The following is a 17,193-nucleotide window of genomic DNA, read 5'->3' as shown; positions in this document are numbered from 1 at the left end:
GTCTATAGACTGAGGCTTCAAACTTTAATGATAACATAACTTTTACTTACTACATCTTATTATATAAGGAGCAGTTATAGAATAATTTTATCGATACATTATGACGAAATATCACTCCTTGTACAATCATTGGGGATTGCTGGGGGGAAAATGGCATTTCTGTAGTGGACTGTAGGGTAAATTCATTTTCTCCTTGCTGTATCCTTCCCTGAATTTCAATATACATCACAAAATGTATTCCTGAAGAAAGGGAAGGACAGAGTTTGTTTCATGTGTTTTTCTTCTGCTCCAAATCATGTCTAATTAGGAAACTGATTTGCTCTCTCAATCACCTAATTGCCTGGAAAATCTGAAATAGTGATTCTTGCAGGAGACAAACGTGTTGTAGGTGCAGTGGTAATTTCTCAATTAGTACATGTGCTTACATAAGCACACACATTCATCGAGGTGCAAACACATTACTCTGGCACATACACCAACACCCCAGGTGCCATCATCCTCACGTTCCTGTCCTGTAAATGCACATGCATGCCTTTCTTAATAACTCAAGACAAACATAATGACACATAGACAGGACAAACATTGATGGTGATTTGAGATGGATATTAAGCTGAATATCCATAGTGACTGTTTTCCAGAGACTGTAAAATGTTGTGGATAAAAGATGGATGAGCTTTAACAGTAGACAGGGCTTTAGATCACAGACAGACAGCACCGAAACGCATTCAAGCTCCAGTGAATTCTTGTCCCTTCCCTCTCAAGGGAAAGGGATAGCTAAAACAATCTTTAAATCAGAAGTGCAGCTGGGAGATGAGGAGATAAAAAGGTAGGAAAGATGCATAGTAAAGGCCGAGGAGGGAGGAAAGGGGCTGAGCAATAGAAAGCGTGAGAGACAGAGGAGGGACAGATGGATAAGTGGACATGGATGGAGAGACAGCCAGACAACGAGATTAAGACAAAGAGACATCAGGGGAGAAGTGATAGAACAAGGCTGACATTGGGGGGAAATGAAGGGGAGAGAAAGGGAGACAGACAGAAAAAGAGAGAGAAACAAGTGAGACTGAAGGAAATTCAGATGTACAGAGAGTAGTTCAGAGGGCCTGGTGCATTGGCCTATAGTATCATAGTAAAAATGAAACTGGAACTGTGCCAAGCTGGCGGACAGTAAGTAATGGAGAGCAGAAGCAGTCATACATTTGCCTCAATATCCGGTTGACCCCTGGGGGTAATTTATGCAAGATGTAGAGCTGGCGTTCTGTGAACTAATATCTTCAAAATCCACAATGATTCATTTATCACAATCCAAAAGGAACTTGGCTTTAGGTGTCTAGAATTAATTATTTTTTTGGTTGCAATCTGGAAGCTAGTCACAGCACCATGTGCTGGCAGAAAATACCAGACTGCAGAAGAGAGATACTTATCCATCTGGTGCGGTACTGAGCTTTTGCAATAACTTGTATGTGTAGGTGTGGATGCCTATGAGAGCCTACTATGTACATGTGTACACAGTGTGCTCAATTACACTTGCATGCAGCCCATGAATTGGGACAGTTTTAAATACAAGGTTAGTATAACAACTAGTGTTTGTTACTGCTATTAGAATGATCTGCCTTTTGGAAACCTTTTTTGATCGTTAACCACCTTCAAACATTCATGAACTGGTTACAGACTGAATCACTATTGGATATTTGAGAGTAATGAGGTGCATTAAGAGCAGCAATGTAACACTCTAGTGTTTACAGGTATTTAACATAATATGTGGATGAAGCTGTCACATCACTTAGTACACATTAACAACAGCATGGCTAAACAAGACACATTGGGCCTGATTTACCAAGACCCCAAATAAAGGGTACTAAATTGCGTGTGCAGTTTGGTAAGCATGCGTTTTGTAGGTGATCTACTAAGAAAAACTGCACAATGACAACAGGTGCAGACAGCAGTATTTAAATGAGGGTTTTGCTTAAATGGAGAGTTTGGATGAGCAGAAAGCCCACAAGTGCCAAATTAAATTTGATGCCACGGAATTAGAGATTCTAGTGGAAGAGCCTAACCAACATATTGAGATATAGCAAAAAAATGTAACCAGAAAAAAACCTATAACAAAAATATTGCACTCCAAAAATATTAACACGGGTGGAAAAGATACGTTCTCTGCGTATTCTGTCATTGTGCCTCCGTCTCCTCCTCTCCACAGTAACAGAAGTCATCTGTGCACAGTGCACAGCTGGTTAATACCTGCCCTTCAAACATATTATTTACATGCGCAGTTACCACCAGCAAATTACCTTCTTTTCAGTCAATACACAAAAGGTATTGAGTTTTTCATATGCTCTACTATAACCCAATATCTCTTTGTGTAACTGAGTTTAAATGTTTGTGTACCTGTGTGTGAGGAAATGTGTGTGTCACCTTTTTGTACGACTCTTATGCTCTCCTCTCCTACTGATTCATACACAACATCATAGAGACATTGTAGAGTTTTCTCTTACGTTTGCAGAACGGCTGTCTGCCCGACCAGGTCCCGTTGGGGAAGCAGATCCTCTCTGCTGAGCCGTATAGTGTATGTCCCACTGCGCAGGTGAAGCGTACTTTGCTGCGCACTTTGAAGTTCCCTGCCTCCCTGCTGGCATGGGCAGGTGTGCCAGGATCCCCACAGGTGCCCGCCGAGTCGCCTGCAGTGGGAGATAACCAGACAAGGAGCAATATACCATCAACTTTAAGTGTCTATTTGTGTGCTCATAGATGGGACCTTTTAAGTTGGTATGGTAGTGAAGTGCAACATACTGTTTGTCAAGCAGACAGACAATACAGAGAGGACTTAGACCCAAACTGTACAGCTTTTGTACATCTAAAACACACAATGCACCAATGAGCAGTTGTCACCAAGCCAACAACCTGAAGGACCAATACTTTTCACTGCTTTGACACAAGGCACTTTCCGTCCATAAAAGCAGTGGGACCAGCATTAAAAGGCAACCAGCTGTGGTTATGAGAAATGATGAATACAGTTTGACCTCTGAAGCTAAATGCATTTTCATTATCCTGAAATATTTCTCCTGTCTTTTGTCCTGTAAAAGAACATACAGCACTTTCAGTGTCTTGCACCACCTGTCTTGCACATCTATGGATTAAGGCAGATAAGAAGAGATGCTGCATCTCTCATTAATTCTCCTCCCATGTCCCCATTAGGGTTGTCTCCGGTGGGTAAAAAGAAAAAAAAGGGGACATGTTCTCTTTCTCAAACATAAGAAATGAGAGAGAGATGACAGGTATGGAGTCAGGGCGGTGCGACTACTGAACATTTCATGTTGTGATGAACAGCAAGCCAAGCTGAGTGGTGTCTGAGTCAGAATGGAGTCTAGGGGGTGGGGAGGTTTTTGGTTTTGGATTCGCCAGGGACATCTTCAGTGCAAAGGAAAAAAAACACATAACACCAACCACCACTATCACTGCTGCTTCTGCTTTCTCAAAGAAATGAAATGGAGGAAAGAGAACAGAACAATCAGATAGATAGATAGATAGATAGATAGATAGATAGATAAATAGATAGATAGATAGATAGATAGATAGATAGATAGATAGATAGATAGATAGATAGATAGATAGATAGATAGATAGATAGATAGATAGATAGATAGATAGATAGATAGATAGATAGATAGATTTAGTGTGTATGATATCTAATCTGTTGTGCTTGTCTATACGGTTCAGTACATGTTGTCTCTTTGTGGGAAGTCAGTGCTTTATTGGCTTTGAGAGCCTATTCCTTGAGCTGTTAACACACCCTGTGCATCATTCTCTGCATATTAGCTGCAGCTCTCTGTCTACAGAGCAGCAAACAGATGCACTAATACTGGACTTGTTGACAAAGCCTTACTGCACAAACATCAAGCTTATATCTTCTATGTACATCCAACTGTTCACATATGCATGGACTGGATTTGTCAGGTCAAAGGCTCACAGCTGGAGATGATTTGATTGTGTGTGGCAGTAATTAGCAATGAGTGTGTGTGCATACATGTCTACCATTTTACTACATGTGTCTTTATGTGTGAGTGCACTTGATGCACGCTTGTGTTTGTGCCTCTTGCATGCATTTGTCTTTGTGAGTGCATGTAAGTATGCATGCTCATTTGTTGCCTGGGTGTGTGCATGTTCACTTCTGTAAGCTTACATGTGTGTGTATGTCTCACAGCAGCTGTAGGTACTTCATTAGTCTCCTTTGGTTAGGTGGGGCAGCTCGGCCAGGCATGTACTATGACAGCTATAATCTCACTAATTGGGATGGTGGTGCATTTGGTTTGAATTTGAGTTAATGTCCATTCACCAGGCTCCCTTTGTAAGGAAATAATAAGGCCCTCAACTCAGCCATGCAACAGACAAGCATAAAAGGGGAATATCTATGTCTTGGCAAGCAGTTTTAAGCCTGCTCTTACTAATTAACAGGGGAGGACAGATGAGAGGAAAGATACAATCGATGCAGGGATGGACGCAAGGATGAGAACTGTTGGTGACGCTGGTCCGGACTTCTGAGGAATTCATAGCTGGGATTATTTTGCTGGTACTGGTGGTCTACACTCTCTGAAAATAGCAATGTTCCATTTTAATAATTTCTAGACCTGCAGATGAACATGTTTAAAGACTATACTGCAACTGTTCTGCAAATAAACTTTTTTTGGAGAGCATCAAAGGGAGGCTTAGACTAAGTGATGGGACATGAAAAAGGAAATGTTTCAAAAAACATCTAGACATGTATTAACACTTTCTGGATATCTCATTTATCTTGGTAACACTGCAGTACTAATTGCATCACTTCATAAGTTTTTGCAATGTGTCTGTGAAACTAGGTGCTAAAATGTACATTTGCACTAATTTAACACTCTCCAGACATTTGCTTCCTCACAACTTTATTTCCCTCTGATTTCTACTGAAGCTGTAACAGATAGTTGCTGCCATGGGTCTGAATTCATCAAGCCTCTTAGCAATGAACGAATGATCTACAAAAGGTTTCTTTTTTCCATTACGAGTTGCTGATTTCATTATTAATTAGAAGCACTAATGCGGTACAATCTGGTGTGGCTGTGAGGACATTGCATTTACACTAATGACCATCTTCTATAATCAACATCAATATCAATATTTCCTGAGTCATAAAATGAATTTATTTCGTATTTCATTTTAAAAAATGAAATAAGAAAACTGCCCTTAATCCTCCTTTAGTGTCTTTAAAAAATCCAATGTCATATTTTTCTATTAGTATCTGCCATGGGATTGGTGTTGTATCATAAAAACAAATTAAGGGTGCATTTTTAACCTGATTTAAAATTCATATAATCTGCTATAGCTCACCTCATCACATCATTTTTCTTTAGCTCAATAAGTCACAGCATCATTTATAATGATTAAATCCTCCAGTCGCTGACCCGGGACTCCAACTCTGCTCCACAAATTCCTCCACAGGGTTTTACTCTCTAAACAGCAATTGCTCTTTGACAATTTAAATACATGGGAATAGATTCATGTTGGCTTTACTTATCTTACTTCTCATGTGATGAGTTGATGCTGATTAGGTTTTAGACAAGTTAAATTAAAAGTGCTGATTCTATTTTGGTATTAAATGTTTGTTTTGCCTAGATTAGATTAGATTGCCTAGATTGTCTTCAGACAAACACAGGCAGCAAACCTCATGTTGGTGTTACACAATCTTGAAAGCAGGCAATGAAAATGAAATATAAGGCAAATTTGCAAATCACAACTTTCCAAGGGGCTCATTTGTTATTATATTAGAATGCTGACCAAATCCTCTCAATAACAGATGGAAAATTGCTTTTGAAGACTAGTTCATAAAGGAGAAAAAAATACAGTACCTTACATACACTGCTTGGTATACTAACCAATAGAATTAGAATAAAAAGCTTTATTCGATTATTGCTATAGTTTCAGGCCTAAAACAACTATACATAAGGCTATACACAGTGAAAACAAACAAGCACCCTGCCACATATCTCTGTGTCGCTCTCTCTATTTTGCAAAACTAAGAGCAAAAAACCCTTCGTAAACTCTGACTGTGATATAGATTTGAGCTTCTGCAATATGTGTCGTCTTACTATCCTGGGAGGCTTCCCCACCGCCTCTCTACTTTTCCACCGTCTGAGTAAATACAAAATATTGAAGGTGAGTAGAAAGTTCTTCTATTTAAAGAAGAAGGGGGAAAAATCTGTCATACAAGTCTGCTTAAAAACATTACTTCTGGATCAGTGAGATGAACAAACCAAGTGAACATTCAGTAAAGAGAATCCACTTAAATGGTCAGGAATGCTCAAGTGTGATGGGAGGGAAAAGCACAGATGGGTATTAACAGGGGAAGTTTGTAGTTCTACAGACGTACATACACTAAGGACAATTTTTTTTTTTTTTTTTTTTTTTTTAGAGATTTTCAGAAAAGCACCAAGAGGAGTGTCTGCAACTAGAAGTCTTGAACGCAGGACACAAACAGTTCTATTCAAACTTTTGTTTGCCAGAGTCTGCATTTAGGTATTGTCAAGAGTGATCACTCACTTGATTGACTATTATGGTGTCATAACTCCCTATCACTGAACAAAGAGGAATGATGGTTAAATGGTACTGTTTGGGTTACTTGACACTGCTCCACCATCAGTGTACTCATCGAGCATTCATCAGCCAAATGCAGACACATCAGAAAAACCACAAGAGTGCCTGTTCTGAAATGTGAAATGCTGGACCTGCTTTAGGTCAATGGAGAATTTGTGGACAATAATGATCTAATATTTTGGCAACTAGGTACTATTTAAACATTCCATAAGAGCTTGAAGGGGGTGTAATTTGAGGGTAGGAAATTGGCTCAATAGGCTGATATCTGCTTTGTGTTTTCCGAACTTCACACAGTGTTATCCAAATATCCTTTTAATAACAGGACTCCCAGGCACTACACCATTGCAGTGCGGTGTTCATGTTGTAGGTGTAATTTGAATACTCTCCTGACAGTTCTCGCTTACCTCTAGTGTTATCTAACTATGCAAATAGTTTTGACTTCACTTTCCCAGGTTTTGAGATCTTTTTAATATTTGTGGTATTCTAATACAGAGTTAATCTAAGAAATAGTCCTATGAAAACTGTTGACCGTGTACTCTGTGGAGGATTTGGGACACTGTTTGTGAAAAGAGATGTTGCTGTTGAATTTTTTTAAAGTAATTTTTTAATGCTGTGAGCACACATGGAATTCTATTAAACTCTGTGGTATCAGGGTGATGGCAGTAATCTCAAAGGCTGGGCAAATAAAACCCAAATTAACTGGGTGGCTAGATACCACAAGAGGATATGGATAAGAAAATATGACTTGTTTATGCTTTGTAATTTGGGTGAACTGAACCTTTAAACACAACTATCAGTTCCTAATATGGTATTAATATCAGTGTCATAGAGGAAAAGATAAAGAGAGAAACTAATTTATATTGGTGTGGATGTGTGCAGGCACGCTTGTACATGTAGGACTACATTTGTGTGTGTGTACCTGAGCAGTGGGGCAGTGGGGCAGTCCAGTGTCCATTGAGCTGACAAGTGAGTGATGAGTCTCCTATGAGCTGGCGGTCTCCAGAGCAGGAGTAGCGCACCGTGGCGCCAAAGGTAAACTTCTCTCCAATCATCACTCCATGAGGAGGTGCACCTGGGTGGCCGCAGTCCACCTCTGCATGAGAGAAAGGAGAGGAAATAAGATTATCGATGGAGGAGTGAATGGGTGGAGGAACTAGTATAATATGCCTTAGCACACTTGATAACAATGGTGCTAGTGAGACACAATATTGTTGTCTACTGTTAAATAGATGGCCAGATGGAAAAACAAAATATATCTTTTTAATTAGAAGTAAAATATTGAGGATTAAACTTTAGCATTTTTATTTTTCATACAATCTTAGCCCAGATAGTTAAGACACATACAATGTTTCAGTGTAAAATACTAAATACCCTGTCAAAACATGCAAACCACCAAAAAAACATGTTGATCTACACTTCTGTAAACTTTGACTGAATCTGGAAGCAGATTAGAGATGCTTGTGTTGAAAGGGAGAACAATTTTAGGAGATTAATGTGCCCTGGATGCTATAAACAGAAATATGTTTGCTTGCTTGGAACAACACCAGTGATTTGATGTAATACTATGTACACACCTATAATAATGCTCTCAGTTTTGTTTTCAAGACTAAAATCGAATTTGTTACATCAGTTCTTCTGCTACTCTATTATTCTTTTAACCTTTAATTTTTGTGGGAGCCCTCATTTAATTAGCTTAGTCTCATAATGCAGTGTTGCTATGACTAAGCAAAGCTAAATTCTTAATATAGAGTCACTGACCCCTGGAGCAGTGGTGTCTTATGGGTGAAAAATTACCTATATTTAACTGCAGAGAAAACCCCTCAAATTATCTTTTTTCTCAACTTAAAATGTAATGACATTTCACACATTAGACTGACCCCAACATTAGAAAACGTGAAACATTGCTTTTGGTCATTTTTGAGCCAGTCATTTACACACCACAAACACACACACTCACACACAATGAGAAATTGTGCTTATGTGTGTGCATCTCCCCTGCAGACATGAGTGCACATTTCAGTGCCCAACAGTTCATAGATCCGTTTTTTTTTTCCAGATATCCAGGAGGAACAAGAGAACAATGATTTAGAAGAGGAGGAGAGGAGGTATCTGAAGTAAAATAAGGGGAAGAATACAACCCAGAGCACAATGCAACATCTTCAGATAAAAAAGATTGGATGAGATTGACCTGCGTGCCTACACAGGGCTGCTAATCTTAGCAGGTGTGTATAAATCCAGAGGCGAGGCTACATCTAGTCTCTGGGATAAAGAGAGTGGAAGGGCGATTGTCTTGCCACAATGCCATAGCCAATGCTATGATTCGATAAGCGCGAGTCGAGACCTGTGAGACAAGTGAGAGAAACTGGTGGCCATAAGAAAGGACTGTGAGAAGTGGGTTAGAGTGCCTGCCATACCTCTACAACCCTTGGCCTTAAGTAATTGTTTCCATTCGGAGGTATATTTTTATTTTCATATCTGTAATGTAAGTTCTCTGTTAATTTATTATGTATTGCTATATTATCATTGATTTATATGCTTGTTTTCTGACACTGATACAAATTACTGATAGTAATCTCTCTGGTCAAAAAGTTGCGTTCCTTTCAAGAAATATATGCCCAGTAAGCCTGAAAAGTATGGCATCAAGATATGGGTGGCCTGTGACGCACAATCTAGCTACACCTGGAAGATGGAAGTCTACACCGGGAAGCCGACCAGTGGAGGCCCGGAGAAGAACCATAGGATGCAGATTGTACTTGATGTGACAGATTTACTATATTTGTGATGAATGACAAAACAGCAAAATAATTTGGGGGTTTAAAATTAAATTCATCTAATTTATTTTAGGGGTTTAGTGAAGGCAGGTCATTTTTGACCCTTAGGACAAGGAAAATATACATAATGTTAAGACTACACAAGAGTTAAGATAGACACTCTTGTGCATCTCTTTCATTACGATTCTGTTTGATAAAATAAATGCCGCGCGTCACCTGTCTACCATGAAATGAAGTGCTCTCTGAGCCTGTGTGCAGAATGTGGAGGTTTACTTCAGATAATTTCACCAGAAATAGGTCAATACCGTTGGCAGACTCACATGAAAGTAGAGTGCATGAGCCAGGTGTCTGAAAGCAACATTACAACCTCAGATAACTCCTACAGTTCATAGATGTTGTTATTTTAATGGAAGTATTTGGTTTTGAGGCTTTAGCTATAGCCTGAAAAACTGGTCCTATGATAGTTTCTCCATTTCTCAGTTAGGCACAGTATAATATAGCCATAAGCCACTGGGGCATCATTATGCAGATGCTCACAGTCGTAGCATTTAACAACTTGCACCACTAAAACTCTAAAAGCAAATGAGATCCCAAACAAGGTTGTAGACAGACAATTGAGAGTGTAGCTTTTCTCTTGATTTTTTAAATTAGCCTCTGTATAATTATTCATCAATCATCATCACTCACCATAATGTGTACAAAATGCACTGATTATGTTCAGCAGGAAAGTGGATAGACTGAAGCACCGAACAGCGGAGAAACAGAAATAAACAACCTGACTTGAAAAACAATAACAACATTTGCCAATTAAAGTTAAAGTCAGTTCAAATAGAAAGTAGTCACAGGAAATAGACGTACCGATGCATTCTGGTAGAGGTTTGTCCCAGTGGCCGACTGGTTGACAAGTGAGCACTGACGAGCCGAAGAGGTAATATCCTGGGTTACAGTCATAGAACACCACGCTGCCGAATGTAAAGTTACCATGCTCGATCTTACTCTCACGGATAGAATTGGCAGGGATACCAGGATCTGTGCAGTTCACCACTGTATGAGGAAGAAAAAAGGAAAAAAAGAATACATATGTACACATACACTGTGCATACATTTATGCCCTCATGAATTATTCAATTAGTTTAATCATAATGGGAGACTACAGAAAGCAGACTACTGACAGTAGTCCAATTAATTTTTATAGCTGCAAGGATATTTCAGGCAAGACACATTTTCATTGTAATTTCAAGCAAATTACAGTTAGTCATATCATTACTTGTTGAACTAAAAAAGGTCTCTTGCCCTTTCCCAGCATCCCCCCACTGAGTGTAGTCTTATGATGTCTATTATCAATTCAGTATATTAGCTATATGCTTTTCATGATAATTATACTGTGATATTTTAATTATGGTTTGCAGAACTGCTCTTGGAAACTTTTCCTACACATCCATCTATTGTAGATTTCAGAGATAATGTCAATGAATTATTGACTTACAGGCTACTAATGTTGACTTGAGCCAAAATGAATATTCACTTCCTGGCAGCGTCTCCCAAAAGCCATTTGTGATATGTACAATCATCTCTGTCTGTAAGGTTGTTATGGAACACTAAAATGTTCTTAATGAACATTACACAACTGTACAGCAGAAGGTACATATAACATGCAGTGAATTCTCCATTGGACAATGATGCAAGTTTTATCATCATATTTTGATAATTTGTGTGATGTCTATTATTACCTTTGCCTACATTATACCTATTTTAGTCATGTATACTGCATGTATTAAGTTAACAGTATCTGCACAAGTTGTAATCTGCCAATAACACTTTTACTCCAGAATAACATTGAAACAAAAACCAGACAACGCATTACTGTCATATGGCAATGTGCCTAATTAACTCCACCCAGTATCATCACTGAAGATCTGACTTTTCTTTCCTGGAGGCTGTGTAGTCTTTTTTTCTGTGATTGAAGCCTCATTTGCATAAATTCTATCTGTCAGCATGTTCAATTCTGAGTTAATAATAGAAGTGTTGATGTGACTGGATCAGTGGCTTTTGCTGTTTATTCTACAAACAGGGAGACAAGTGAGTCAAGGCTATATTAAGCATTGTCAATAATAATAACACACTTTGCTTCCTCCTGAAAACAAAAGAACAAAAAGCTATTTTCACAAATTCACAAGCATCAATTTTAGGACCAGTTAAAGTCTCCAAAACCACACTGCTGACCGGGTTTTTTCAGACAGCTGAAAGCAGATGAGGGTGAAATCAAGTTCAGGGCAACATCAAATTAAATCAATAATGTAAATGTGTGACAAAGCTGGTTTGTGAGACATTTTTAGAGAGAACAAACAGACTTTTTTTGACATAGGGAGTCATGACAGTTTAATATAATTTTACTCTTTTGATCTTTTACCAGGTCTGTCTCTACTGTGCTATTTACAGTAATGAAAACTGTGTCTCTTCACATCCGACAGCCGACAAAACTCGTGCCAAGGAGAGATATTTTTAAATGGGCAAAATCTGGCAAATCTCACTTCCCACCAGATCCAGAGGTACTGTAACAAACCAATTAAAGCCATAATATATATCACTCAACTTAAGTTCTTTAATTTAATGTATTCATGATCACTTCCTGATCTTTTACTATGTTTTTATTGAATTTTAAAGTAAGTTAAAACCATATAAAACAATTTTTACACTGCAATACATATGTGTCTCAAGTGAGAATCCAAATATGAATACCCCCCCAAGCATTATTAAAATGATAAAAAGTTTCCATCATACTCCACAATACCTTTATCTGTTCCATTTTAAGAGGTAAAGAATGGGAAATATTTTCACAAAAAATATTCAAACTGTCAAAAACATCTTGGGAAGACAAATGAGTATTTCTGTGCTATGGTGACACACAGAAATGCCTGCATTGCTGCTGATTGTAAACACATCCCTAATGAGCCTAACCTGGGCAAACTAACATTGGACACCGCTAACAAACAGCCACCATCTAACACTCCAAATAAGATGTTTTCCATTAAATGCACTCTGTATGCTTTTTTGACTTCAAAGTAATCTCTCCCTGCAGCAAGCCTCTTGGTAGAAACTGGCAGAAAATGTAAAAAAACAATTCCCCATTTACTCTCCTGTTTCTATACGTTCTGCTGCAAGCTCGTTATTGCCGTTTTCCTGCTTTTGCTCTGAGGCCAGGGCTCCAGATGTTGCTGCCTAATGCTCTACCAAGAGAACACAGTGACTTTTCTCATCCAAATTAATACATGTGTGAGCAGCACTTCTATCCATTCTGCTTCTGTGTCTCTGCCTCTGCATGCTGGCGGTCACTGGCTGTTGATTTCTGACAGATCATGATACAGTACATCTGCTGGCTGCTGAGTTCTTGTGGTCATTTTAGCTTGGGTTTTCTGAACCATCACAAATGACCAACAAATGCCATTTTAGTCTGTTTCAACACTTGACTCGATCCTACTCCTGCCACTGATGGCTAGCCTAATTCACAGAGGCATAATTAGATAGAAGAGGCTTCTGTTATCAAACACTGAAATATCTTTGGTTGTAATAATACACAAAGAGCTAGTTTCTTCCGAAAATAATCACCACAGATTGTTACTTGGTCTTGATAATTGAGTAAAATGATGCATATGCTGGTTCCAAATTCTCATACTACTTATTACTTTTGATTCATGTCCGTATCGACTAAGATAATGTAGGTTTGAGCATCACCTACACACGCTGACAGAGACAAGCAGCGTTTTGGTTCAACTACAGAATACATCTGCTTCTTCCTGATACTTCGAGTCAGTCAAGCTGCCAATCATACATCCCTGCAGGAGTCGCTCCTCAGCTGGACCCTACCTCTGCATGTTGGTGGCTGCTGGCTCCACTGGCGGTTGGCCTGGCACTGGGCTGTGGAGGGCCCCTCCAGGGTGTAGCCTTTGTTGCAGGAGAAGCGCACCACATCATTGTAGTTGAAGCCATCGCCTGTGGTGCGGCCATAGATAGGGCTGCCGGGGTGGCCACATGTGACAGCTGATGTTGACACCATTCAGGGACGTGAGTGAAAGGAAGGAGGTAGAGACGAGGATGGGAGATGAACAGCAATAAAAAAAGGAGTATATATAAAAAAGGAAAAAAAAAGAAGAGGAGTCGGGGTGTAAAAGATAGAGTGTGGAAAGAGGGAGAGAAAGAGATTAAGGGAGAGAGAGACAATTCAATAAAAGTGATCGATATCTAAGTGATGGACATTGACACCTATCATAGGTATATCATTACCATATAATTAACCTTAGAAGACAGCAGGGGAATTAAGAATCAAGACATGATCGTGATGAAAGGGGAATGGCAGATTTCAGCGTGTCAATAAGTGAATAGAAGATTGAGAATCACATTATGAGGATAGATATCCACTTCAGCAGTTCTCAAGGAAAGGAACAGCAACTTATGGGAATTGGAAATTGCTTTTTAATAGTGTTACTTTAAAAAAAAAAAAGAGTGCTTAACAGATTTTTAGTTAATATATTTTAATAATGCGATCAAATCAAACTGCTTGTTTCTTGTAAATAGAAATGTACACATTCAAAAGGTTACTTAAAAATAAAAGTCCAGAACTGGAAAACAAAATTGTCCCAATCAGCTCTTTTTCCATCTGAGCAGTAGCGTCTCCAGTGAGAAATTCAGAAATAACCAATTGGTTCTTCTCAGGCACATACTCCATCCAACTTACTTTCAACCAATTCAGTAACCATTTCTCTCAGTACTGCGTCAACAATCACACATGACCACAGCAATTATCTCTTTTTCCCTCTAAAACACATCTGATCTCTATTGCAGTCAATCAGCTGGGGAGGAGGGGGGTTGCTTAAGTACTTACAGATACAAACTGGAAGCTGTCCGGACCAGTTGTGGTCTTGCTGGCAGATCCGCACTGAGGAGCCAATGAGTCTGAATCCAGGGTTGCACTGGTAAACCACTGTGTCTCTGTAACCAAAGTTTTCTCCGATCACCTGCCCATTCACGATCTGCTCTGGAATGCCGCAGTGACCAGCTGTAGGATGATGCAGAGGAAGGAAAAAATGTACTGTTAAATTGTTTTCTTTCTTTATTTACATTTATCTTTATTTTCTCACAAAATCATGTGTCTTTTGTCTTTTCAAACTCATTAATGACAAAGACAGTCCATCCTGGATCTTTGGTAGTGCAGTCCATCATTCATGTGGTGTAATATTTTGGTCCAACTTTATAACATTTGGGAGTGTTAGCCTGCAGTGGCACCTAGTGAACTAATGGACGGTAATTGCAGGGTAAAAACACAATTTTGATTGTGTTATCACGTTTGAATGACTTTGCATTTTGACAACTGTATTATAAAATGAAATGAGGAAACTGATGATTTAAAAGGTCTTGGAATTATAATGCTGGCAAACAAAATTAGTTAGTGTATTCATGAAACATATTGGATTTGGAAAGCATTTTTCAGCTCATTATCTCTGAATTATTACTTCTAAATTCATACAGGCTTCAGCTTCACTCGTGGTGATAACTCGCCTCTTCTCATCTACAGTAGACAGACAGACGCATGTGGAACTCCTCAAAATCTGTGCAATACGCTCATGCACGTAATCGTATTACTTTCAGCTACAATAAATCCCTTTCAGAGAGGAGGAATCTTGCTGAGATTTCCACTGCCACTTAAAACCTGGGAAATTGCCACTGACTGAGAGTCTGATTTCCCTAATTCACTCCTGCACCCAGAAACTCAGCCGAGCATTTCATTATCACACTCCAGTTGAGAGCAGCCAGATTCTATGAAGATAGTGCTGAAGTAGGCTACTATACAGAGAGGTCCCTGGCTACGTCAACCCTGACAGCCATATCACTGAACAAGAGAGAGGTGCCCTTCCTTTAATGAACTGAGCCATTCTTGAGCTGAGCCTGGAGTTCTGGTGCCACAGGGTTGATAAACGGACTAATACATCTGCCAGGGAACCAGTCATATTTTGCTGCTGCGTGGGTTTGAATGCGGCTCAAGTAATTCTATATGTCTCATTTTCTTTGACAGTGCAGAGATGTGATGAGCTGCGGTAAGCTAAGCTGTAGCATATTTTCTTGTTTATATACTGTGTGTTAACAACATGCTGAAATTTAGCTGGTGCAGCTTGGCAAGTGCCTCATAGTTTCAAGGCCAGCTGTGGCTCTCGAGCTGCTCTCTCACATTTAACATTTTAGAAAACACCAAATTACACTGACTCAGAGGCTTTACTGTAAAGCATCATGCTCAAGTCAACTAAAAGGCAGCTGCCAAACGTGATTGCACATTTACACAACAATTTTCACCTCATGATCTCCACGAGGTCTCAAGCAGACCCCAAGGAAAATATGAAGTGGCAGTGTTGAGTACCAGCATAAGGTCAGGACCAATACAAAAAATTGTACACCTATCTAAATGTTTTACAGTCATTAGCCATAAACACTTATAGCCACCCTCTGCTTCCCCATCTGGTTCTATGAAGGGCATGTTGGCCTAGCCACAAAAACTCATACCCTGTCTAAACAGATTGCCAGCAGTGTTTGACCCAGGTCAAGGCTTTTTTTAAAGAGATCATTTAGACCTTGCTTACCCAGGCACTGAGTCTCCATCCCACTCCAAAGGCCGGACAGGAGACACTCTCTAACAATAGATCCAGTTAAAACATAGCCAGGGTTACAGTTGAAAATGGCTGATGCTCCAAAGGTAGTTTGGGTCCCAATTTTCTTCCCATTAGGAGGAGTGGGCAGATCACCACAGGAAATGACTGCAATAAGATGAAAAGGAAGGAGACAGAAAAGGCAGGGAATGAAAGAACAAGACATCAGGAGAGTCAGTAAGAGGGAACATGAGAGCGAGAAAGAGGAGAAAGAAGTTGGCTTACATCTTCAGAGTCAATGGGACAGCACAGTCATTTACACCCATCTTACCGACCTTAATGCGATAAAAGAGTGACCTGTACTATTTCATGGGGAAGATAATGATGGTGTTTTCCTTTGTCCCAGCATCTTTCATGATGCTGGCATCTCCTTTTGCCATTACACTATTCTAGCTCGTTTACCTTTCAAAAAGTAGTTCCCATGGCAGCATAGAAAGCTTTTATTTCCCATTTTCACAGTAAACAATATATAACCTAAAAAAAATAAGTGAAGAGTAAAAAAACAAAACATTGACCTGTTGATTAAGTGAGCTATGAATAAGAAATTCATTTTTGAAGAGTAGTAATCTTACAATCTATTAATGTAGTGTGCCTGAGACAAGGCAGGACATTGATTTTTTCCCCCCAATGTGGGTGGATAGCAATGTTCATTTCTCTTCTATTCAATTCCCCTCTGTGAAATTAATGAAACACTTACAGTGTGTGTGTGAGAAGGGACTCAATTTATATAATTATTAAGAACCATTATACTTTTGGCTCAGTTTAATTTTGTAAAGTCTACTTTGCTGTGATTTGCAATTATGAATTTGTGTGATCCACAATTGTTGTGTTGCACAAGTCACTCACTTCTACATCGAGGCCTCTCACTTCTCCAGCTCCACGCCCCATTGGCCAGGCACTGGATGTGGGCAGGGCCAACGCGGTAGTATCCAGGGTTGCATGTGAAGATTATTTTGGTGCCATACTCATAGTGGGAACCATTGACTATCCTCCATTTCCCGTGATCCAGAGAGAAGGAGCTAAGACTGGGGCACATCATAACTGAGCCAAAAAGGGAAAAAAGGAGAAAAAAAGAGGGGATTCAGAGGGGTGTGGACATTGTTAGTTTTGGATTA

General features: G+C 39.4%; 1 protein-coding gene across 1 annotated transcript in view; it reads right to left on the bottom strand.

The window, feature by feature from the left end:
- Positions 1-17,193, bottom strand: part of LOC133984078 (CUB and sushi domain-containing protein 3-like) — a 212,287-nt gene that overhangs the window by 35,916 nt on the left and 159,178 nt on the right. Inside the window, exons 51-57 of the mRNA XM_062423328.1 lie at positions 16,925-17,119; positions 16,013-16,186; positions 14,266-14,439; positions 13,251-13,424; positions 10,245-10,430; positions 7,535-7,708; positions 2,493-2,675 (exon numbers count right to left, since the gene is read on the bottom strand). Coding sequence (XP_062279312.1) covers positions 2,493-2,675; positions 7,535-7,708; positions 10,245-10,430; positions 13,251-13,424; positions 14,266-14,439; positions 16,013-16,186; positions 16,925-17,119 — 1,260 coding nt within the window. The remainder of the gene's footprint in view (positions 1-2,492; positions 2,676-7,534; positions 7,709-10,244; positions 10,431-13,250; positions 13,425-14,265; positions 14,440-16,012; positions 16,187-16,924; positions 17,120-17,193) is intronic.

This window comes from Scomber scombrus, chromosome 7 (assembly GCF_963691925.1).
Source record: "Scomber scombrus chromosome 7, fScoSco1.1, whole genome shotgun sequence".
Lineage (NCBI taxonomy): Eukaryota > Metazoa > Chordata > Actinopteri > Scombriformes > Scombridae > Scomber > Scomber scombrus.
This window is presented reverse-complemented; position numbering and strand designations above follow the sequence as displayed.